The 23,426-nt window shown below is 45.0% G+C and overlaps 1 protein-coding gene across 1 annotated transcript; it reads left to right on the forward strand.

The window, feature by feature from the left end:
• The first annotated feature begins 11,186 nt into the window (after positions 1-11,186).
• On the forward strand, positions 11,187-19,264 carry LOC119317901 (condensin complex subunit 2-like). Its single transcript, XM_037592400.1, has 13 exons — positions 11,187-11,526; positions 11,620-11,721; positions 11,839-11,956; positions 12,537-12,604; positions 12,684-12,744; positions 12,839-13,033; positions 13,121-13,398; positions 14,080-14,239; positions 14,313-14,569; positions 14,649-14,679; positions 15,416-15,555; positions 17,683-17,793; positions 18,882-19,264. The coding sequence occupies exons 1-13, from the start codon at positions 11,227-11,229 to the stop codon at positions 19,092-19,094; spliced, it is 2,034 nt and encodes a 677-aa protein (XP_037448297.1). The 5' UTR covers positions 11,187-11,226; the 3' UTR covers positions 19,095-19,264.
• The last annotated feature ends 4,162 nt before the right edge of the window (positions 19,265-23,426 follow it).

A 23,426-nucleotide genomic window follows, 5' to 3' on the forward strand; every position in this document is an offset into this window, starting at 1 on the left:
ATTATATATAGGAAGTGTTATTTCGGCCATCGGGACAAGTTTTGGGGTCACCGGTATTGTACTGGGACCACCGGAAGGGTCCCGGGGGTCCATCGGGTGGGGCCACCTGCACCGGGGGCCACATGGGCTGTAGGGGGTGCGCCTTGCCCTATATGGGCCAAGGGCACCAGCCCCAAGAGGCCCATGCGCCAAGAGAAGAGGGGAAAGGAAGAGTCCTAAAAGGGGAAGGCACCTCCGAGGTGCCTTGGGGAGGAGGGACTCCTCCCCTGGCCGCACCCTTCCTTGGAGGAAGGGCCAAGGCTGCGCCTCCCCCCTCTCCCTTGGCCCTATATATAGTAGGGGGAAGGGAGGGCAACCATACCCAAGCCCTGGCGCCTCCCTCTCCCTCCCATGACACACCTCCCTCCTCCCGCAGCGCTTGGCGAAGTCCTGTTGGAATCCCGCTACTTCCACCACCACGCCGTCGTGCTGCTGGATCTCCATCAACCTCTCCTTCCCCCTTGCTGGATCAAGAAGGAGGAGACGTCGCTGCTCCGTACGTGTGTTGAACGCGGAGGTGCCGTCCGTTCGGCGCTAGGATCATCGGTGATTTGGATCATGACGAGTACGACTCCATCAACCCCGTTCTCTTGAACGCTTCCGCGCGCGATCTACAAGGGTATGTAAATCCACTCCTCCCTCGTTGCTAGATGACTCCATAGATAGATCTTGGTGACACGTAGGAAAATTTTGAATTTATGCTACGTTCCCCAACAGCTTCGTGGGCGGATCACCCACAAGAGGAAGAAGACTCTGAGGCCCAGCCAACACAAACTCCACAGGCGTCGCCCGCGTTGCGCAGGCTTCGCAAAGGTCCAAGGCCTCAAGTCTCTGCGTCTGAAACTAAAACTGCTGAAGACATTCCGGCTGCATCAGCCGATGAAGAAGAAGTACCACAAGCTGCTACTCCCCTGTCTCACCAAGAAGCAGTTCTCGAGGAGAACGTGATCGTAAGCGACCCTCCAGCTCATCAAGTGGAGGTTGAAAATCTTGCGGCTGCCACCACCAACACCACTGAAGCCACTGACGCTGTCATGGCTGAAGCAAATGTGGAGCCCTCACCAACAAAAGCACCAAAAGTCAGCGAAGCCACTAATCCCGCTGCTTCTGTTCCTCCGTCTGCTGCCGGTCCCCAATTCGACTATCATGTTGAGCACAGGCCTCAGGTACAGAAGCCAATCCCAAGATTGCCAAGGTTCCCAGGTCCTGCATCAGCACCTGGCTCCTTCAATATCAATGGCTTCAGAGCAGACAACACATTCTTTAACAGCTCCAGGAACCCCTACTCTAGGGAAAGAATATCATCTGATCGGTTCTGGAGTTATCCGCAGCGAAGCTATTACTCATGCGTTCTTTACAACCAAGGTCGCATCTTCCCACACAAGCGCCTTGACATTGAAGCAATAGCTGGTCTGCCCTGTCTGGAAGAAGTTCTGGATTGCTTCAAAGAGGTTGGACTACTGCCGTTCATCACTGACCAAGAGCATTGGAATGAAGAGTTGCTGCTCCAATTCTATGCCACACTTCACATCCGCGGATATAGCAGAGATCCAAAGACTTGGGTCCTGGAGTGGATGACAAGAAACGTTCATCACAAAGCCAAAGCCTTTGACATCATTGAGCTCACTGGTTTGCCCACTCCTGGCGATCTCTACGAGCATGGCTGTCAGCTTCATAGTGAAGCTATTGAGAGCATCTTTCAGAAGATTGAACCTAATATGAGTCAGATGCTCAGTATGATGAAGCCATTGCCCCAAGATGTTGCTTATCCCATGGAGTTCTTTGTTGAAGACCTTGAGTATCTGCCAAGAACCATTTATCACATCATAAGGCGAACTCTCTGGCCAATCAAAGGACATTCTCCCCATGCCAAGCTGGAAGGTGCAATGAAGACTTTGGTCTTCTACATTCTTCATGGAAAATGCTTCAATACACAGGATTTCTTCATTCGCCAACTTGCTGCATCTGGCTCTGATCTGTTTGGTTTGAAGTTCTACGCCCCTTGGGTGATGCGGCTGATCAAACTTCAGTCCGCTATCTCATATCAGCCCTCGGCCCGCAACCATCGGATCTTTTTGCCTGATGTGGATATGTCTATTGAAGCCATCTATCCTGAGCCTGCCAAGAAACCTCTCAGTCTTTAGAATGCAGAGCATCAAAGTTTCACTCAGAACGTTGAAGGCGTTGAAGCCGTAACTCGCGTGTATCCTTTGGCTGGCACTACACGTGCACCGCATCCTGCTCTCACTGAAGCCACTTACAGTACAACTGCTCCACAACCCAAGAAGCGCACTCGTGTTCTCAACGACCGAGAGCTTCTTGTGGCTCTTCATCAGAAACAGGATAGGCATCATGACTGGCTGAAGCGTCAGATGCAAAGCCTCTTGGTGGATGTTAATCGCATTCGTAATCTTGCCACCAAGAATGCTTTTGTTTCCCATGAAACCTCTCGCCGCACATGGAAAGGGCTAACACTCATGTGTTCTGAAGATGATCTTCAAGAGGATGGCTTCACTGAGCAATTCAAGTTTGACTCCACACCTCCTCGAAGGGCAGTGATGCGACGAACTCCATCCCTTGAAGACTCTGAGTTCTCTTCCTCTGCTGCAACTGTGAATGCCAGAGTAATCGAGGATGAAGACGATGCTACTTCACCGCCACCTCCTTCAGCACGCTTCGACTCTGCTCCAAGCTCTTCAGCACCGCCAAACACAACCAACGACCCTGCTGCTTCACCTACTCCTCATGGGAACGAGTAGATGCTCTATGTCTTCAAACCTTTTTGGTCCTTACTGACAAAAGGGGGAGAAGCATATGAGGTTGATAGTCTTCAAGCGGGTCCATATGGGCGGGTGCTTTATATTTTGCTTCGTGCTTACAACTCTCGTTTTGCTACATTTGGTTCTTTGAGTTGTAACACTTAAACTCGATGGTCGTCTGCTACTTATTTGCCACCTTGTGTTGCGATGATAAATTCCGCATGTGCGACGATAAATTCCGCACTTAGATCATTCTGCAGACGTCCATTTTCAATTATGCATGTCATTATCTTCATATACTTTCACATGCATAGTGGATTGTCATCATAACTTGAAGTGGATCTCCACAAGTACAACCTGCCATGTGCATTTGCATTCCAAAAGCAAATTACTTATATGCACATCTTCAGGGGGAGCCCTTGCAACTTATGAAGACAATTCCTTATCCTTTACAATTTCACAGATTATATTCCCCGTTGAAAACTTCAACTAGTTTGTCATCAATCACCAAAAAGGGGGAGATTGTAAGTGCATCTAGTGCCACCCCTAGTTGGTTTTGGAGTATTGACGGCAAACCTAGTTGAGGGACTAATGTGTTTGTGAGAATTGCAGGATAACACAGGTAGAAGTCCCTCATTGATTCGGTTTTCCTACCAGAGATGACCCCTAAAAATGTATGAAGACATTGAAGTCAAAGGTGGTATATGAAGATACTCACATTGAAGACTATGACAAGAGAAGACACCACATGAAGCCTATGGAGCTTGAAGACTTAGATCTTTCGTAGTTCTCTTTCTTCTGTGTTGAGTCATAGGAACCACCGTACTGTTAAGTGGGGTCCAAGAGAACCAGTCAGAATGACTGAAGTGATGCTTAAACAAAACCTATGTCTTCGAATCAAGACTTTGAGAGCGAATCTTGTCCAGAGTCGGGCAAGTCAGCTTTGCTTGAAGCCCAAGTAAAGTTGCCGTGTGAGTTTGAAATCTGACCATTGGAACACGTGTCAGTTCCTTAGTGACCCAAGGTCATTTCAGACAAATCAGGTCGGGTTGCCAAGTGGCTATAAATAGCCCACCCCCTACAACCATAAACGGTTGGCTGCTCAGATTCAGAGTACGGCTTTTGTCGTTTGAGAGCAACCCACCTCGAAGCCTTCGAGAGAGAATTCCTTGCGAGGATAAAGCCCTAACCACCCAGAGCCAAAGAGAATTAGGCATCACTTAAGTCTTCTTGTCTGTGTGATCTGAAGACTTATTACACTTGAGGACTGTGCATCCTCTAGCCGGTTAGGCGTCGCGTTCTGAGCATCCAAGAGACATTGTGGATTGCCGGTGAACGAAGTCTGTGAAGGTTTGGGAGTCTACCTTGAAGACTTACCAGAGTGATTGGGCGAGGTCTGTGTGACCTTAGCTCAAGGGGAATACGGTGAGGACTGGGTGTCCTGAGTTGCGTGTTCAGGACTGGGTGTCCGGGACTGTGTGTCCTAAGATTTAAATACCTAGCCGCCCTAACTAGACGTACAATTGTCACAGCAACTGGAACTGGTCCAACAAATCATTGTCTTCAGCGAGTCACTGGTTTCATCTTCCCTTCCCTTTACGTACTGTTACTCCTTGTGAAGTCATTGTATGTTCGCACTATCTTTTGTCTTCACTGAGTGACTGCGTGTTCTGTGTGGCTTCACAATATCTTCCTACCTGATCCTTACTACATTGCTGCTATTAGTCATTGTGCTTTCACTCTATTGAATACTTGACTATGGCTTGCCTAGTGTAGTCTACCTTCCGCTGCAGGGTAATAGGTTTATTTCTATCGTTTGTCTTCATAACTTTCACGTTTTGAAGACTTTCATAAAAATCGCCTATTCACCCCCTCCCCTCTAGTCGATATAACGCACTTTCAAGATGCATACTTTCTGGTGCAACAGCAAGCGTTGGAGGATTTTAGCGCCAAACAGGACAAAGCTAATCAACTTGCTAAGCTTATTGCCAGCATGGTGGATACCCAGGATAACGTTTCTTGAGCTCTTCTGAAGTTGTTTCAGTTATGCTCTTGTTTTGCTGCCGCGTTTATTTGCACTGGTGGCCAGTTTTGACGGCCAGTGTATATGATATGCTGCTTTGTTCCCTATATTTGCACTGGTGGCAAACTTTGATGCCCAGTGGATGTAATATGTGTAATAGCCGTGATAGCCTAGCGTTAGTTGCTTGCTTATTTATTTCCTTGTTGTCTTGTTTATTTGTTTGCTTGTAGTCATTGCAGTTCTTTTTCCGTGGTTAACTAGTGGCTGCAATAACCTATTTTTCAAAACTAGGCCACAATAACCATGGGCTAATATTTACTGTAGTGACACTGGGCCTCCTATGGGCCGTAGAAATAGTGGGCCTTCTACGGGCCGTAGAAACATAGGCCTTCTACGGGCCGTAGAAACAATGGGCCCTCTATGGGCCGTATCATCAATGGGCCTTATACGGGCCGTATGATTGATTGACCAAACATGGGCCAATAACAGGCCGCATTATGGCCGTAAACGGGCTAGAGTTGGAATCGTCCGTTCATGGGCCGACCGTAACGGGCCATCGTTAATAGGCCGTATTTGATGATGCTATGAAAACGACCCAATGTATTAATGGACCACAAACGGACCGACTGTAACCACGGGCTGAATTTGGCCCACAAGCAGAAAATGACAGTAACGGGCTGTAAGTAAACAAATGCTGGAAATGAGCCCAAGAATAAATGGGCTCTGAGAAGGCCAAAAGATAACATGGGCTGGAAATGGCCCAACGGAATAATGGGCCATTAATGGGTATAAAGTGATACACTGTTCATTACGGGCCAGTTTCACCACGGGCCGTTAATGGGTGTAAAGTGATACACTATTCATTACGGGCCAGTTTCACCACGGGCCGTTAATAGGCCAAGAGTTACATAGGGCCTCATATGGGTCGAAAGACGTCATGGGCCAGAAGTGAAAACGGACTGGAATCATATTGGATGGCCCAGATGACGCTACTGGGCCTAATTCGGATAGGGCGTAACGAGCCTTGGGTTAGCGGGCTGTAAATGGGCTATATGCGAACAGGTCGTTAACATGCTTTCCATGGGCCGGCCCGCCACCTTTTGACCAAGTCAAACGGGTCGGCCTTTTCACAGGAATGGATCTCTGTTAGGCTGTGCCACGTGTCGACGTATCATAGACGCCTATCTGATCCACTGACGAGCTGACACGTGTTTCATCCGGCCAATAAGAATTTTACACGTGGAAATTTCCCATTGGTCGGGGCTGTTAACGGGTTATCGGATCCAAAACCTGACCCGATAGCTTAACGATGTTCCGTTACGGTGGATGCCACGTGTCGGTCACCCTTGATGAAAGCACTTCTATGACACGTGATTTATCGTCATGGAAGTGGACACTTCCGTGATGATAATTTTGGTAATGTCATGGAACACTTCTACGACAGCACAGGTATGACTATCTTGATTCTGTCATAAATTTGTCATGGATGTACATGCATGACAAAAAAGCGACCTACTGTGACAAACACGTATCATCACGGAAGTGTATTTTTTTGTAGTGATGACTGTTGTCGCTCTCTAGCTGGTCGCTTCCCAGTCTTTTTTCTAGCCTTCACCTGTACTAAGCGGGAATACTGCTTGTGCATCCAACTCCATAAACCCCAAAGTTATTCCATATGAGTCCACCATACCTACCTATATACGGTATCTACCTGCCGTTCCAAGTAAATGTGTATGTGCCAAACTCTAAACCTTCAAATAAATGTCCTATTTCGTATGCTTGAATAGCTCATGTATCAACTAGGGTTGTCTGTATCTTCCATGTTAGGCGGGTTATTCTCAAGAGAAGTGGACTCCGCTCCTCACTCACGAGAAAATGGCTGGTCATCGGGATGCCCAGTCCCATGCTTTATGCAAATCAAATCAAAATAATTGCAAACAAAACTCCCCCTGGGACTCTTGTTAGTTGGAGGCACTCGTTGTTTCGAGCAAGCCATGGATTGATGCTTGTTGGTGGAGGGGGAGTATAAACTTTACCATTTTGTTTGGGAACCGCCTATAATGTGTGTAGTATGGAAGATATCGCCATCTCTTGGTTGTTATGTTGACAATGAAAGTATACCGCTCAAAATATTATTCATCTCTATTTTAAAATCGAGCTCTGGCACCTCTACAAATCCCTGCTTCCCTCTGCGAAGGGCCTATCTATTTACTTTCATGTTGAGTCATCATCTTCTTATTAAAAAGCATCAGTTGGAGAGCACCACTGTCATTTGCATTCATTACTGTTAGTTTACATTGAGTATGACTTGACTGGATCTCTTTTACCATGAATTACAATGTCTAGTCAGTCCTTGATCTTTAAAGGTGCTCTGCATTTATGTTTTGCGGTCTTAGAAAGGGCTAGCGAGATACCATCTTGTTATATCATATGATGATTGTTTTGAAAAAGTGTTGTCATCCAAGATTTATTGTTATTGCTCGCTAATTGATTATGCCATTGATATGAGTAAACATGAGACCTGAGAGTTATTGTGAATATGGTTAGTTCATAATCTTTGCTGAAAACTTGAATGCTGGCTTTACATATTTACAACAACAAGAGCAAACAGAGTTTGTAAAAGTTTTTCTTTATCACTTTCAGTTTGTCAACTGAATTGCTTGAGGACAAACAAAGGTTTAAGCTTGGGGGAGTTGATACGTCTCTGCTGTATCTACTTTTCCAAACACTTTTGCCCTTGTTTTGGACTCTAACTTGCATGATTTGAATGGAACTAACCCGGACGCTACTTTCAGCAGAATTGCCATGGTGTTATTTATGTGCAGGAACAAAAGTTCTCGGAATGACCTGAAACTCCACGGAGCGTATTTTTGGAAATAATAAAAAATATTGGCAAAAGATCAAGACCAGGGGGCCCACACCCTAGCCACGAGGGTGGGGGGCGCACCTGCCCCCTGGGCGCGCCCCCTACCTCGTGGGCCCCCTAGAGCTCCTCCGACCTCAACTCCAACTCTATATATTCACTTTCAGGGAAAAATAGAGAGAAGGATTCATCGCGTTTTACGGTACGGAGCCGCCGCCAAGCCCTAAAACCTCTCGGGAGGGCTGATCTGGAGTCCGTTCGGGGCTCCGGAGAGGGGAATCCGTCGCCATCGTCATCATCAACCATCCTCCACCACCAATTTCATGATGCTCACCGCCGTGCGTGAGTAATTCCATCGTAGACTTGCTGGACGGTGATGGGTTGGATGAGATTTATCATGTAATCGAGTTAGTTTTGTTAGGATTTGATCCCTAGCTAGTATCCACTATGTTCTGAGATTGATGTTGCTATGACTTTGCTATGCTTAATGCTTGTCACTAGGGCCCGAGTGCCATGCTTTCAGATCTGAACCTATTATGTTTTCATCAATATATGAGAGTTCTTGATCCTATCTTGCAAGTCTATAGTCACCTACTATGTGTTATGATCCGGCAACCCTGAAGTGACAATAATCGGGACCACTCCCGGTGCTGACCGTAGTTTGAGGAGTTCATATATTCACTATGTGTTAATGCTTTAGTCCGGTACTCTATTAAAAGGAGGACTTAATATCCCTTAGTTTCCGCTAGGACCCCGCTGCCATGGGAGGGTAAGACAAAAGATGTCATGCAAATTCTTTTCCATAAGCACGTATGACTATATTCGAAATACATGCCTACATTACATTGATGAATTGGAGCTAGTTCCGTGTCACCCTAGGTTATGACTGTTACATGATGAACCACATCCGACATAATTCTCTATCACCGATCCATTGCCTACGAGCTTTCCATATATTGTTCTTCGCTTATTTACTTTTCCGTTGCTATTGTTACAATCACTACAAAATACCAAAAACATTACTTTTGTTATCATTACCTTTTGCTACCGTTACCACTACTATCATATTACTTTGCTACTAAATACTTTGCTGCAGATATTAAGTTTCCAGGTGTGATTGAATTGACAACTCAGCTGCTAATACTTGAGAATATTTTTTGGCTCCCCTTGTGTCGAATCAATAAATTTGGGTTGAATACTCTACCCTCGAAAACTGTTGCGATCCCCTATACTTGTGGGTTATCATTACACTCTACAGTCTTCCTTCCTTAATGGGCCAATAGTCCGGCCCATACATTAGTTCGGCTGGGCTCGGACCCCCTAGTCCAGGACACCGTCACCTTGTTACCTTCTTGTGTTTGATTTGGACCTTTGTATCCCTCTATGTGTATGATTTAGCATATGTGTCATCGGATCTTGTCTATATGAGAGTTCTTCTTATGTTCCTCTTTGATTTGCTTCCTCCCCCCCCTCCAAGTGTGAAAAGATCTTCAATTAGGGTTCCATCCTACATCAACAGGCTAGGAAAAGGCCCAACTCTTTAACGGGCCGCTAAAAGGCCGAAAAATAGACATGACAGAAAACAACCCAATTCTAGGATGGGTCATTAACAAGCTGAGAACACACTGGGCCATAATTGGTCGCATATACAGAGCGAACTATTAACGGGAGGGAAGTGGCGATGGGCCGCAATGATGTCGAATGGACAACGGGCTGGTGATGGGCTGAATTGATACCCTTCTTATGGGGTATGGTTGTAAATGGGCCATGTGCAAGAAGGTCGTTATTGGCCTGGCCTTTTAACCTAAATGGGCCACTGCTGGGCCGTTCCACGTGTCGATGTTTCATTGGCGCCTCCCGTCCTGTGTATGCAGGACATCTCTCGCAACGCCGAGCCGACACGTGGTTCCCTTGGTGAATGAGAATTTGACACATGAAAAATCGCCATTGGTTTCGGCTGTTAATGGATTGTCGGATCCAAAATCCAAACCCGCACTCGATAGCTTAATAGTGATCCGTTACGGTGGATCCCACGTGTCGGTTACCACTCCTTGGTTCAACTTCCATAAGGATAATGTGCCCTTACAAACTCCTTGGTTCAACTCCACAATATTTTTAGGCTCCCAAGTGACACCTAACCAATGTAGGAGACACCACTCTTCAAAAGGCAATATATGTTTTTGTTGATGAGGAACTCCTTGCACTCAATCACTCTCTCGCAGATTTGGCATGGTATTAGGAGAAGGATCGAAGTGTAAAGCAACTTGAGGGGGCTAGAAATCAAGGATCAATGGTTGGAGTGAAATCCCCTTGATTTCAACACAAGTGTAGGTGGTTCTCTCTCAGAAAATGGATACAGGAAGTGGTAGTTTCGTCCTGGTTGCTCTCTCTGAGAGTAGGTGGTGTGGGTGGGCTATATATAACCATCATCAAAAAAACCGTCACACACATTTATGCACAACTCGGTGGGACTGAGTGAAACCACTCGGTGAGACCGACCAGTGCAAAAGATTCGAACTTTAGGCTTTTCGGTGAGACCGAACGAAACCACTCGGAGAGACCGATGAGTGATGAACTAAGCACTTTCCATGCTTCGGTGACACCGATCGACTGCACTCCGAAATTCTGAGATGAAGTTGGTTGGTTACAGAAGGTTGGCATGCACACTTTAGTGGGACCGAATGTCATCTCGGTGAGACCGAGTCGTTAGGGTTCAGGCAGTGGCTTTCTCAAGTGTATCTCCGTGGGTCCGGGAATATGTGTATCTGTGGGATCGAGATTGACTTTAGGATTCTAGACAAATAGGAATGTGAGGGTCTGGCTGAGCGTTTTTTAGAGCAATATCCCTAAGCACTTGAGAAAATGACTCATGATCAAAACCTCATCCCCTTTTAATAGTATTGACTTTCCTATGAACTCATTACGATTTTTGATCACTCAACAAAAAATGTAGAGTCTTGGAGCTTTGCCAACATTGTTCCTTAGTAGCTTGAGGAGTCCACATCTTCATCCATCTACTTGCCTAGGTCGAATTCTTCCTGAAATATATCCGAGGAAAACATGTTATTTGTAAAAATGACTCGCGACATTTTTTTGGGTTGAAAGGGAGTACTCATTATGTATTTGAGCTGAAAATATGTTGTTTATAAGGTCAGATGGGTTGTAGCACCCGACAAAGAAATGGATTGCAGCATCCGGTGATCTCAGAATACCATGAATTTTATGTTTAATAAAAAGAAAAACCATGAATTTTAACGGTCTTATCGGGTTGAAAATTTTCGCCTAATTTTCCATGCTAAAAAAATAAGCAGCCCATTGGAACGAAGAGAGAGAGAGAGAAAAAAAAAACAGCCCGTTGGATTCGCGAGTCGCCGATTGCCGCTTCTAGCGGCTCCCGAAAATTTGAACACCACCCCCGGGACGGAGCCCGAACGACACCAGACTCCTCCAAAACACCCCAAGCGGAGTGTAGAAAAGTAACCCCCGCAGATCCCCCGAACCCGATCCCCTTTCCCTCGCCGCCGTCCTTCCTTCCCCACGAGATGCCGCCCGCCGAGGACGCCTCCGCTGCCGCCCCCCCGCGGGCGCCGACTCCGCCTCCCGCCCGTGGGATGGCGGCCGGCTCGAGGCTGCTGCTGCAGTCGCCGCCGCCTGCGTTCCCGCTCGGCTCCAACGACGACCAGCTCGAGCGCGCCCGCGCTCGCGCCATGGCCCGCGCGGCCTCCGTCCGTCGACGCTCCCTCGCCGCATCTCTCGCGCCCAAGACCCCGCATCCCGACCTCCTCAACCGGGACGAGGTCATGGACCTATTCCACAACTGCATCAAGCTCGCCTCGGAGAACGTACGTGCCTCACCCACCGTCAGAACCCTACATCGCTCCTGGATCTCACCAAGATTGTTTTTTTTTTCTTCCCTGTCTGTGGAAATCTGGCAGAAAATCAACCAGAAGAATACGTGGGAGCTGGGGCTCATCGACCACCTCAGCGAGATCATCCTTGCCGGGGAGGAGGAGGACGACGAGACCAACTTCCAGAAAGTGCGCGTGATATGATCTTCCGTTTCCTTTCTTATTTTTCAATCTGGAAACAGCTTTGTGTTTCTTTTTCTTATGAAATAATAAGATTGAGGAAACAAATTATGGTTTTGCGACCAGGCTAGCTGCACGCTAGAGGCTGGCGTCAAGATCTATTCTCTGCGTGTGGATTCGGTGCACTCTGAGGCGTACAAGGTGCTCGGTGGGATCAACCGCGCAGGAAGGGGGGAAGAGGCTGGTATGTATCCACTTACGTTGTTAGTATCTTCTAATTGTGCACCAATTTGAATTTATTTGTCTTGTTTAAACGGCTTGGTATAAATTGCAAATACTCTTATAATGCTGGAAACCAACTCTGCAAGCTAAACTCTGAAGTAAGCTGTCATACATGACGTCCGTTTGTGGTTTACTGATAAGATCAGTTTCTAAGCTGATGCAAAGGAAAATAAGAACATCTTTTAGGTTTTTAATTTAAAAATATCACCATATCAGGACGACCTTAGCACCTTTTTGTTAAGGTAATAATCACAGTGTAATATTACCATTTCTTTGGGAAACCACTCAGTGCTACATACCATGTTATGCTGGTTTACATGAGTGTGCACTTTGCATGAGGCATCAACCTTCTGAGAATGACGTAGGTTTGGTTTGGTACATCTTTTTTGTTTATATTGTTATATGACTATTGTTGTGAATTCCCTATCTGTTTACTATTGTCATAAACTTAGCTATGTGTTCATAGTTGCAAGTTTAATAACCATAGAAAAATATAAGCTACACAACTTCTTACAGTGTTTTGATTTGGAAATTGTAACAAGATTTGGGAGAAGGTGATGCAGAGCCTGCACAAGAAGAAGGCGTCAACAAAAAAGATGTTGATAGGAGGGTACATTTCTTTAACACGACTTTTCACTACCTGCACTTCACTTGTTCTTTATCTTGACAATGCTGTTTCGGCTATGCAGATTTCACCTGCTTCGACGCTGGAGTCCTCGTTTGAGGCTCTTAATGTTAAGAAGTTTGATGGTATGTTTCAAGCCTTTTCTCATTGTGCTTCTGTGGAATTTATTAATTCTATAATGGGGCTGAAACTACAAGGTCATTTTATTTGCAATTATAGCTGCCTTCACGGTGGATCCTCTATACCATCAGACCACTGCTCAGTTTGATGAAGGTGGAGCAAAGGGGCTCTTATTGTATAATCTTGGAGTATATGGCAGTTGTCGTGTGCTTTTTGATTCGTTTGAAGCGCCAGACAAATGCATCTTATCTGATCCTGAGAAGGCTGAGGTGATTGATCTTTCATTTGCTAAAGGTAATATCAGTTTGTCGCTCTGCTGTGTATGCTCTTTACATGTTGCTTCCAATTGGATTTCAGTGAGTTGCTACTACTCTTTGACAGAACAAATTGAGCAAATGATAGTTCACATGCCTCTACCCAATGACATCTCTCCTACCTTGAGGGATATCGTGGCTCAGTTTGATGAAGAAAATAAAAGGCCCTCACATGATGCATCTCCCGGGCAAATGCTGGTGATGGAAGATCAGGTGGTTGACAGTAATGATGACAGCATGCCACCTGATTGTGGAACTTGGGATTTTGGTGGTTGTGATGATCAGGACAGTGCATATGATGAAAACTGCAACCCAATGAGTTTCAACTCAACAAATTATGAAGAGGTACTTGTAAACTAGACAAAATTGAGACATGGTCCTTCAGAAAAATAGTTACTACCTGGTTAGGGAACTATCTGTTGTTTACTTGTGCATTATGTACTTATCCATGCACTCCCTCCATTCCACAATAGAAATCCTCTTAGCCTCTCGAACTTTCCTCAAAATACTGGTCTTTCTAAACTTCCAACGCAGCTTTAGTGACCGTGTTCCAGTTTATTGCTTCATCAATGCCATCAAGAAAAGAGTTAATTAACCCTTCTTGACTTCTTGTGCTTCTGTGCCTTGCTTTTAGGAGGAAAAAGAGGCAATTTAATTCCTTGGTGATAAAAAAGATAAGGGCATGAAAATAACTGAAGGGTAACATGGACATCTCACTCACACTCTTAACTCTTGTGTCCAACTCCCAAACGATATCTTTTGAAACGTGGGAGTATATGAAGGCATATGAGGAAAAGTCAATTAGTCATACGGTAGAACTATTGATTTACATTTTGTATCTTGTACCTCAAGCATTTCTTTTGTTGTTATAATCTGCTGCCTACAACTGAGTATTGCTATTTCTCTTCTATTAGAACAATACCCACATCCAAGGTAGTACAAAAGAACAGTTATAGTTTGTTACAAGTTCAAAGTTCCAAACCTGATTCTACAAATTTGTTGTCTTGACTGTGTATTGGTATACAGGAAACCGATGACTATGAGTACAGTTTCCAGGGTCCAGACGGTCCTGATGTAGATGAAAGGCTCGAGAAAATTGCAGATTTGTTGTCACTTGGTGCGGGATTCTCTTCCAAAACAAATGCTTGGGCTGGACCTGAGCATTGGAAATATCGAAAAGTTAGAGGTAAACCCTGGCTAGTCCTATTTTGGTTCCATTTCAAACTAGCTTATTTAATACTGAGTTTACCATTGTCTAGATCTGGAGCCTGCCCAAACTTCTTCTGGTGATTTGGAAGTAGCAAAAAAGGCAAAGAAGAAGAAAGGCAAAGACGAGCCTGATATTGATTTCACCAAAGCATTGGAACATGAGAAGGCAAATGTTTTTGCACCTCCCAAGAACCCAAAATCATTGTTGCTGCCTGCAAATAAGGGTAGCTGCAACAATAAACTTCCAGAGGATTGTCATTACCAACCTGAAAGCCTTGTTAAATTATTTCTTCTTCCAGATATTTTGGTAATGCTTACTTTCATGAAAGTTATTCTTGATATGGGCCTAGGATCGGCTGTAATAACTGTGCGTCTTTTTTTTGCAGTGTCTGGCTCGAAGAAGAAGAAAACCACTTGGTAAGTTTTGTTACATTCTCGCATTCTGTATTTGAATTGAAGATTTTCTCTTCCTGCTTAAGACTTTACTGTACTTCTTTCTGGACCTGCAAAAAATTGAAGTTTGAAAACAATAGGTTTACTTTTTTTTCTTTCTATTTATACTATATGTGTCTTTACAAGTTAAAATTGTTGTTCCTCGTGTATCATATATTCACATTGCATTATTGTACTTCTTTCTGGACTTGCTGGTTTTGATTGAAGACTTTATTGCTCTATTTACACAATCCGGGAAAGATTTAATCTGTTATGAACATTGATGTTAGGTAGCATTCTGTTAGCAGTATGTCTCAGCTTACAGTTGATTTTTGTAATCTAAAAAAATGGTAGATCCTGGTGCACGTATCTCCCGCTTGCGCAGGGTCCGGGGAAGGGTCCGACCACTTTGTCTTTTGTATGCAGCCTTTCCCTGCATTTCTGGAAGAGCCTGTTTCCAGGAAATTATTTTATAATCTGCTGCAGAAAAATAGCCTCAAAAGTAAAAAAAATTGTCAAGAAAATGATAATTTTGATAAAATCTGGCTAGATGATCCCATTTATCAGAATCCTCCACAATGTGAAACAAAACCTGCAGCTCATACTAGGTTATGCCTTCATGAGTACTATTTGCCTATATTTCTGTTGATGTGATTTTGTTATTTTTTCTGACATCATTTATCTGGTACAATGGTCCATGGTGCCTTTGACCTCCTTATAGATGATTCAAGGGACAACAGCGATGACTTTATGCCATCCAGACCTTGGGATGATGATAACCTGGGCAATGATCATGTTGATGAAGGGGATGCGGCTAGCGATGTGGAAGAGCCAGTAAATCTTATTGCCAAACCAAGACAGGTGCATCCTCTGCCCCTTCTGCTTTCAAGACATTCATCTCTATGTACTTATATTTGGACGTTCTCCTGTATGTTTATCTTTCTATGTCCATCTGAATGTCAGTGGCCAGAAAAATCATCAAATGAACAATATTGCAGGCTTAAATGTCAAACAGTGGTTTAATCTCCACCGAGAAATTACTATCACCGGCTGTATTTAATGCTCATGATTGTCTTTGCCATATTATGTTACAAGTTTACAGTAATATACTGATCCAAGGTCAAGACATGTATAGCAAACAATATTGAAATAAGCAGTTGGAAATTTGCTCCATGGCTACAAGATACCATTTCCATATTTCACTTGAATTGTTTGAGGATCCAAGTCAGGCAGTGGGTTGTATGCACTATGGCGCTTATGTGGACTTGTGCACCAAGTTCTATAGTTTACCATATAATGGTATGCAAACCTCTGAAATGACTTGACAACATTCAGACGACATGCATGTAAACATGCCATACAATTTCATGTCAAAATTTTACCCACACATCAAAGATCAAAAGGGACAAATTCAGCAGTGAATATTTCCAAATCTGAAATGAAACAATGTTCTGGTGCTATCTAGTACTCCCCCCTTCCCAAAATCTTAGGTAGATAAACTTCTCTAAAAAATCTGAAAATGCAAGGCAGATTTGGAACTCTACCTTCTGGCTCCCAACACACGGTATTCTCTCCCGTACAGTAAAGCCAGATTTGGAACTCTATGTTGCGGTTAGACAGAGCCCACCTCGCCTAGCTCTTCCCGCGCAATTTCTCCTCTAGAGTCACCCTGTTTGCTATTTTCATGGATCGGACAACCATGTTTGTTACAGGAGGGAGTACTATGAATTATTTGAGGATCAGCAACGACCATCCGTATGCTAATTTTTCTGCCAAAAGCTTACGCGCCATAGATAATCATAAGGAGAGAGTACTATGCATAGTCAATTCTTTTCTTTATTGTTCCGCAGTATGAGGATTGAATCTGGATCTACTTTTTCATTTCATGGAAGATGCATGTAGGAAAAAAATAGATGTTTTCCTTAACTTTTTGAATGTTGAACTAAAGGTGTGGTGCGCTGAAGCGCTGATTGCACCTAAAATCCTCAGTGCTCTCAAGTCTCTCAAAGGATCTAAGCACAATCTTAGATGTTTTTACACGAAAGGCTTATATAAAGCCCCAAACAGCCGGCACCCAACCATACAAACACCGCACTGAGTTCATCAGTATAACAATTACAGCCCAAAACAAATCAAACAATAAAAGAAATATCAAATGTCTGATACAGCGACAACTTAGCACTCGGCTCGAGCTAGGATTGACTCTTAGCCGCCCTAATTGTACTGGCATGTACCTTTGCAATGCTATTGCTAGTATTTTGGTTTGGGTAGTATGTTATCATAAGAATTTGGGTTAAAATGGATTGTCAGGATAAAGTTTGAGTCTTAAGTGGCTAGTTCAGTCTGTCCATGGGCATGCTTTGTAATTTAGTAGAATGCAAGGAAATATAATTGTCCTTTTGACCTTTTCCTCATAAAGAGTTTTCCCTATCACCACCACCACCACCACCACCACCAACAAAGCCTTTAGTCCCAAACAAGTCGGGGTAGGCTAGAGGTGAAATCCATAAGATCTCGCAACCAACTCATGGTTCTGGCACATGGATAGCATGCTTCCACACACCCCTGTCCATGGCTAGTTCTCTGCTGATACTCCAGTCCTTCAGATCCCTCTTTACGGACTCCTCCCATGCCAAGTCTTTTCTATCACCACTGGTTTATTTTTTCCTACAATTATCTGATCTTGCTTTCAAGCCAGCCAATATCTATCGACCCTCTTCTGCACATTATACCCTGTTATGAACTACTGTTTCTGACACTGATGATGCCACATAATGTCTGTGCAACATCGGGTTAGTCGATACTCGACTACCGAGGGCTCCTCCAATCTACAGTTGTTGGCCTTTGGGCAGAGTGCTAAGCCCGAACAGTTATATACATAGTTTTTTATTGTTCCAGGCTGATGACTCTTTGTGGTATAACCAATTTACTTTTGGGCTGTTGGTCAGTTCTGAGCTGATGCCTGTTTTCTTTGTGATTGAATCATAGGTCAATAAGATTGATGTACAATATGACAAGGTATCGAAACAAGTCGATGTTCATGCCTTAAAGGAAGTGCTCTGGAATCACATTCATACATCTGCTAAGACTGCTGATCTGGTAATACACGTGCTTTGGTTACTACTAAGTACGATCATCAAATATAGGTCTAACTGTCATTTTTTATGTAGATTAGCTGTGGCATCCCCTCTTAAAATTACTTGTTTAGCACAATAATTTGTTCAATTTTTTTGATGAAGTGCTTGTCATGATTATGACTTTTCCTATTCATTGCAATGCTACATATCTTGATGGATTATTTTGATATATTACATACGGGGCCACTGTAATCTAATATATACCAAGTAACAACCATGCTATTGCCATTTACTGGCTTTCTTGGTCCAAAACAGTTTCTGGTAATCAAGTTGCTTAGACTAAGGTGACATTTTGGGTCTGAGCTTTCGTATTTGATAGTAATACATATTATATATTTGTAAGGATATTCTATTTGTCTGCAATAAGCAATAGCTTACTGCTCATCGCTGGAATGTTGCAAATTGCTATGGGTTGGGTGTGTCCAACCTTTGAGGGACTGAAAAGAAATACCTTTAGACGTAGAAAACAAAATTTGTTGTGGTTTGACAATTTTTTGGGTGCCATATATTCTTAGTTTGATTTAAGAAAACATAAGAATTTGTGTTGTGACCAAACGTGGAATATTTGAAAAAAGGATCATTTGCAACACAGGCAACTGGAGTTATGTAGTACTTACATTCATATGCACCTACATACCTAATACGTTGCCCATGTTTTATTGATACCTTTAAACAAAAAACAAGGGTTTTAATAATAGTATAGTACTTAAAATCAACCCTCCTACTTGACTTTATATTCATTAGCAGCACGGGCAACTGGAGTTATGAACCTATATTCATATGCATCTACATACCTACTCCGGTAGTGGCATAGTGCACTCATGCATTTAAATGGACTTAAAAGAACATTGTTACTTTACAGGTTTGAGTACATGTACATTTTTGTCAGGGGAATAGAATAAGTTTACATGTAAACAATTAACATCACCATGTGCACACATTATATTTACATTCTTCACTAGTATTATGATTTCCTTACTTTGTTGGTAAGAACCATTTCCCCTTCCCGTCTTATGATTTACTTAAGCCTGATTGTAATTGGTCCTGCAGGAAAGAGATGACATAGAACCGTCTCTGTGCCTGACGAAGGTACTGCATGATCTTCCATGCAGTAACAGAGATGTTTCAACGACTGAAATCTCGCCACACCTCTATTTCATTTGTCTCTTGCATCTGGCAAATGAACACAGCTTGACGCTGCGCGACCGCCCGACGTTGGATGAGATCGACATATACATTCTGACTTCACCGCTTGTGAAGTAATCTCTGATGTTTTATTACGCTGCCACTGCATTATGTATCATGTATTTGATGCCATTTCAAATTGATCGGAATTTCCCAGAATGTATATGCTAACACGCAAGTGCTTGATGACTATCTGTAATCACCTTTTGTGGCATGGCTTATGTGATGAACATTGACATATTTTGCCATCTTTTTAGCAAACATGTTTGCAGTTCTTTTTCCACATGTTCTGCCCTTGTCTGGTATCTCACCAATAGCAACAGAATTAATGGTTGACCTTTTGGCTGACATGCGTTATTTTCACTAAGACATTGCTAATCATCACTAAGGGGATTTTATAACGTGGCTACAGAAACCAAAGAACAAGCAAATTCGTGGAGTAAACTTGCCCTGTAGCATTTCTATGGCACGCATCATATCATTTCTTTGCATCAAGAATGTATCATAAACTTGTTGCACGTCATGGTGTGGGTACCCTGGTCTAGTAGTTGACCAAAACCATTGACTGGACGCGCAACAATGACGTGCACAATGCCACGTTGACAGACTTTGTGTTAGATAAGTGTCTGCAATTAAGCTTGTGAATAGTTTCAAATCCAAATTAAAACCAGCCCAACCAATCCAATCCAATCCAAATATTGAAGTACAGAATCTAGACTGAACCAAGCCAAGTGTCTTTCCCATCCAAACCAATCTAAACCGTTCCACGTTTTTGGATTAAATCCGTAGTTTGAAACCGTTGACAAGCTGCTGCGTTGTTAGCATGAAGCTAATGGACAGAGGCACGGGTCAAAGAGAAGGACATGGCTTAATGTCACCGCCTCTGCTAAGTGGGTCAAAGAGAAGGAGAGGGTGGGGGTGGGGGTGTGCTGCCGCTAGACCATGAGGCCGAGGGAGGGAAATGCGGCGGCCGGAACTCCGGTAGCAACGACGACGCTGGTCTGTATGCGCTGGTCTCATACGTCTTTTTTTAGAGACGCTGGTCTGTATGCAGTTCGTAGACTCTGATAACTGATTTAGAGTACAAGATCGAAACGATTTTGAGACTGCTTGGTCTGTGTCCAAACCAATCCAATCCAGTCCAATAACTGTTAAAATCCAAACCATACCAGATTACATTACGGCTCCAGACCATTTAAACCAATCCAAAACAACCCACTAGGAAAACCAAACTAAAACTTAAGTTTGAGCCCAAACTATTCCCAGGCTTATTAAGCCCGTGAATCGTTTCAAATCCAAATTAAAACCAGCCCAAACCACTCGACTTTCCTTCCAACAACCAATCCAATCCAATCCAAATATTGAAGTACAGATCCTAGACTGAACCAAGCCAAGTGTCTTTCCCATCCAAACCAATCCAAACCGTTCCACGCTTTTGGATTAAATCCGTAGTTTGAAACCATTGACAAGCTGTTGCGTTGTTAGCATGAAGCTAATGGACCGAGGCACGGGTCAAAGAGAAGGACATGGCTTAATGTCGCCACCTCTGCCAAGTGGGTCAAAGAGAAGGAGAGGGTGGGGTGGGGGTGCGCTGCCGCTAGACCATGAGGCCGAGGGGGGGGGGGAACGCGGCGGTCGGAACTCCAGTAGCAACGACGACGCTGGTTTGTATGCGCTGGTCTCTTACGTATTTTTTTAGAGACGCTGGTCTGCATGCAGTTCGTAGACTCTGATAGCTGATTTAGAGTACAAGATCGAAACGATTTTGAGACTGCTTGGTCTGTGTCCAAACCAATCCAATCCAATCCAATAATTGTTAAAATCCAAACCAGACCGGATTACATTACGGCTCCAGACCGTTTAAACCAATCCAAACAACCCACTAGGAAAACCAAACTAAAACTTAAGTTTGAGCCCAAACTATTCCCAGGCTTATTAAGCCTGTGAATAATAGGCCTGGGAATATGTTGGCGTCCTGGGAATGGGGGTACCCAGACTTGCCTACCTGCGGCCCAGGGCGTGGCTCCACCAACGGCTTGGTACGACCCATCTTCAGTAGCAATCACTCAAGACCCTCGCGAGGGGCCAAGCCTCGCGAGGCGGACGACACCAAGACCTCCTCCGGGGCGGCCTCACTAGGCTGGCTCCCGAGGAGCGGAGATATCTATGCAAGGGGCACCTCGCGAGGTTCACGTGACATGAGCCGTGACGACCAAGGCCAGGCGGGCGCCATCGGGCGCAGAGTACCCGTTTCCTCTTTGGTGCTAAAGGGGCAAGCGCAGGCGAGGAGTCCCGAGGCATCAGGAAAAGGTTTCCATATCGGTGCAACGAGACCAAGACCAGCAGGACGGCAGGACGGAGGTCATCGCAGAGCCCATAGCTGCATCACCACCAGAGCCTTTGGCAGGAGAAGACCACCTTTTGTCAGGATATCCTGTATTAGTTGTCTCCCTTCAAACTTGGCCGTTCTGGGATCCCTTCCCGCCTAACATTTGGGAAGAGGACCAAGGCATCTATAAATAGGACTAGCTACCACCATAGGAGGCAACGGATTGGGGATGAATCATTCGGATGTCCCTTACACACAGCAGCTCACCGAGCTCAAGAACACCTCTCCTCAGGAGGCTGTTCTTACCCTGTACTAGTTCATCCTCAGCCTGCGAGGCAATCCACCACACCACACTGGAGTAGAGTATTACACCACAACGGTGGCCCGAACTAGTATAAACCCCCGTATCTCTTGTTCTTTGGGTTCGTGGAGTTAGGCCTAGAGATCATTGTGCGAGCAAGCTAGGGAGAGAGAGAGAGATCTTCATGCGCACCCCAGTGTTCGAACCTCAAGGGTTTGACGGAACCCAGAATCCGACATTTGGCGCGCCGGGTAGGGGTGCGCTGAAGCCTTTCTTCTGTCGATCGACGCACCACTACTCCGCCGCATCCATGGCTGACGCTCGCCGAGCCCATGCTGAGCACCAGGCCGCCCTTGCCGCTCGCGTCGCTCAGACGGCACCCGTTGGCAGACCTCTGCGCCGTTCTCCATCGCCCTCTACCAACGCTGCCACCGGCCCGGTCAGAAACGTGCAGCAGGCTTCATCGCTGCACCCCTTCATGCGGTGGGACGGACGCACCGCCACCCCGTCGCTGACTCCGGCCGGCTCATCGTCCCACGCTCATCGCGCGTCCATGGAAGCGCAGGCCACGCTGCTCATGGCACGTGAGCTCCTGCGTTACCGCCCGGTCGACGACCTCTACGATGATTGGCTAGACCGCATTGCCGAGCTCGTTAGCGCCGCTGCAGGCTCTCCTGCACCGTCCCTCTCGCTACCTCGCCCACCTATTGAGGAACATAGTATTTCAAAAATTTGCCTACGATCATGCAAGATCTATCTAGGAGAAGCATAGCAACGAGCGGGGAGAGTGTGTCCACATACCCTCGTAGACCGAAAGCGGAAGCATGAAGTAACACGGTTGATGTAGTTGAACATCTTTGCGATCCAACCGATCAAGTATCGAATGCACGGCACCTCCGCGATCTGCACACGTTCAGCTCGGTGACATCCCTCGAACTCTAGATCCAGCTGAGGCCGAGGGAGAGTTTCATCAGCACGACAGCGTGTTGACAGTGATGATGAAGTTACCGACGCAGGGCTTCGCCTAAGCACTACGCCAATATGACCGAGGTGGAAAACTGTGGAGGGGGGCACGACACACGGCTAAGAGATCAACTTGTGTGTCTATGGGGTGCCCCTCTCCCCCGTATATAAAGGAGTGGAGGAGGGGCCCGACCGGCCTCATGGGGTGCGTCCCAAGGGGGCGAATCCTATTCCTACTAGGAGTAGGTTCCCCCCTTTCCTAGTCCAACTAGGAGGGGAAGGAAAGGGAAGAGAGGGAGAAGGAAAGGGGGCCCGACCCCCTCCAATTCGGATGGGGCTTGGGGGGGGGGCGCCCCTCCACTAAAGCCCATGAAGGCCCATTAACCCCCCGGGGGGTTCCGATAACCCCCTGGTACTCCGGAAAATGCCCGAACTTATCCAAAAACTTTCTGGTGTCCAAACTGAAGGAAATATGCCCTAGAGGCAATAATAAAGTTGTTATTTATATTTCCTTATATCATGATATATGTTTATTATTCATGCTAGAATTGTATCAACCGAAAACTTAGTACATGTGTGAATACATGGACAAATAGAGTGTCACTAGTTTGCCTCTACTTGACTAGCTCGTTGAATCAATGATGGTTATGTTTCCTAACGATAGACATGAGTTGTCATTCGATTAACGGGATCACATCATTAGAGAATGATGTGATTGACTTGACCCATCCGTTAGCTTAGCACGATGATCATTTAGTTTGTTTCTATTGCTTTCTTCATGACTTATACATGTTCCTATGACTATGAGATTATGCAA

The sequence above is a fragment of the Triticum dicoccoides genome, chromosome 6A (genome assembly GCF_002162155.2).
Source record: "Triticum dicoccoides isolate Atlit2015 ecotype Zavitan chromosome 6A, WEW_v2.0, whole genome shotgun sequence".
In the NCBI taxonomy this organism is placed as follows: Eukaryota; Viridiplantae; Streptophyta; class Magnoliopsida; order Poales; family Poaceae; genus Triticum; species Triticum dicoccoides.

Coding starts and splice junctions, on each gene's coding strand:
- LOC119317901 (XM_037592400.1), top strand. CDS start 11,227: ATGCCGCCCGCCGAGGACGCCTCCGCTGCCGCCCCCCCGCGGGCGCCG. Junction 11,722..11,838: donor ACGAGACCAACTTCCAGAAA/GTGCGCGTGATA, acceptor TTTTGCGACCAG/GCTAGCTGCACGCTAGAGGC. Junction 13,399..14,079: donor ACTCAACAAATTATGAAGAG/GTACTTGTAAAC, acceptor ATTGGTATACAG/GAAACCGATGACTATGAGTA.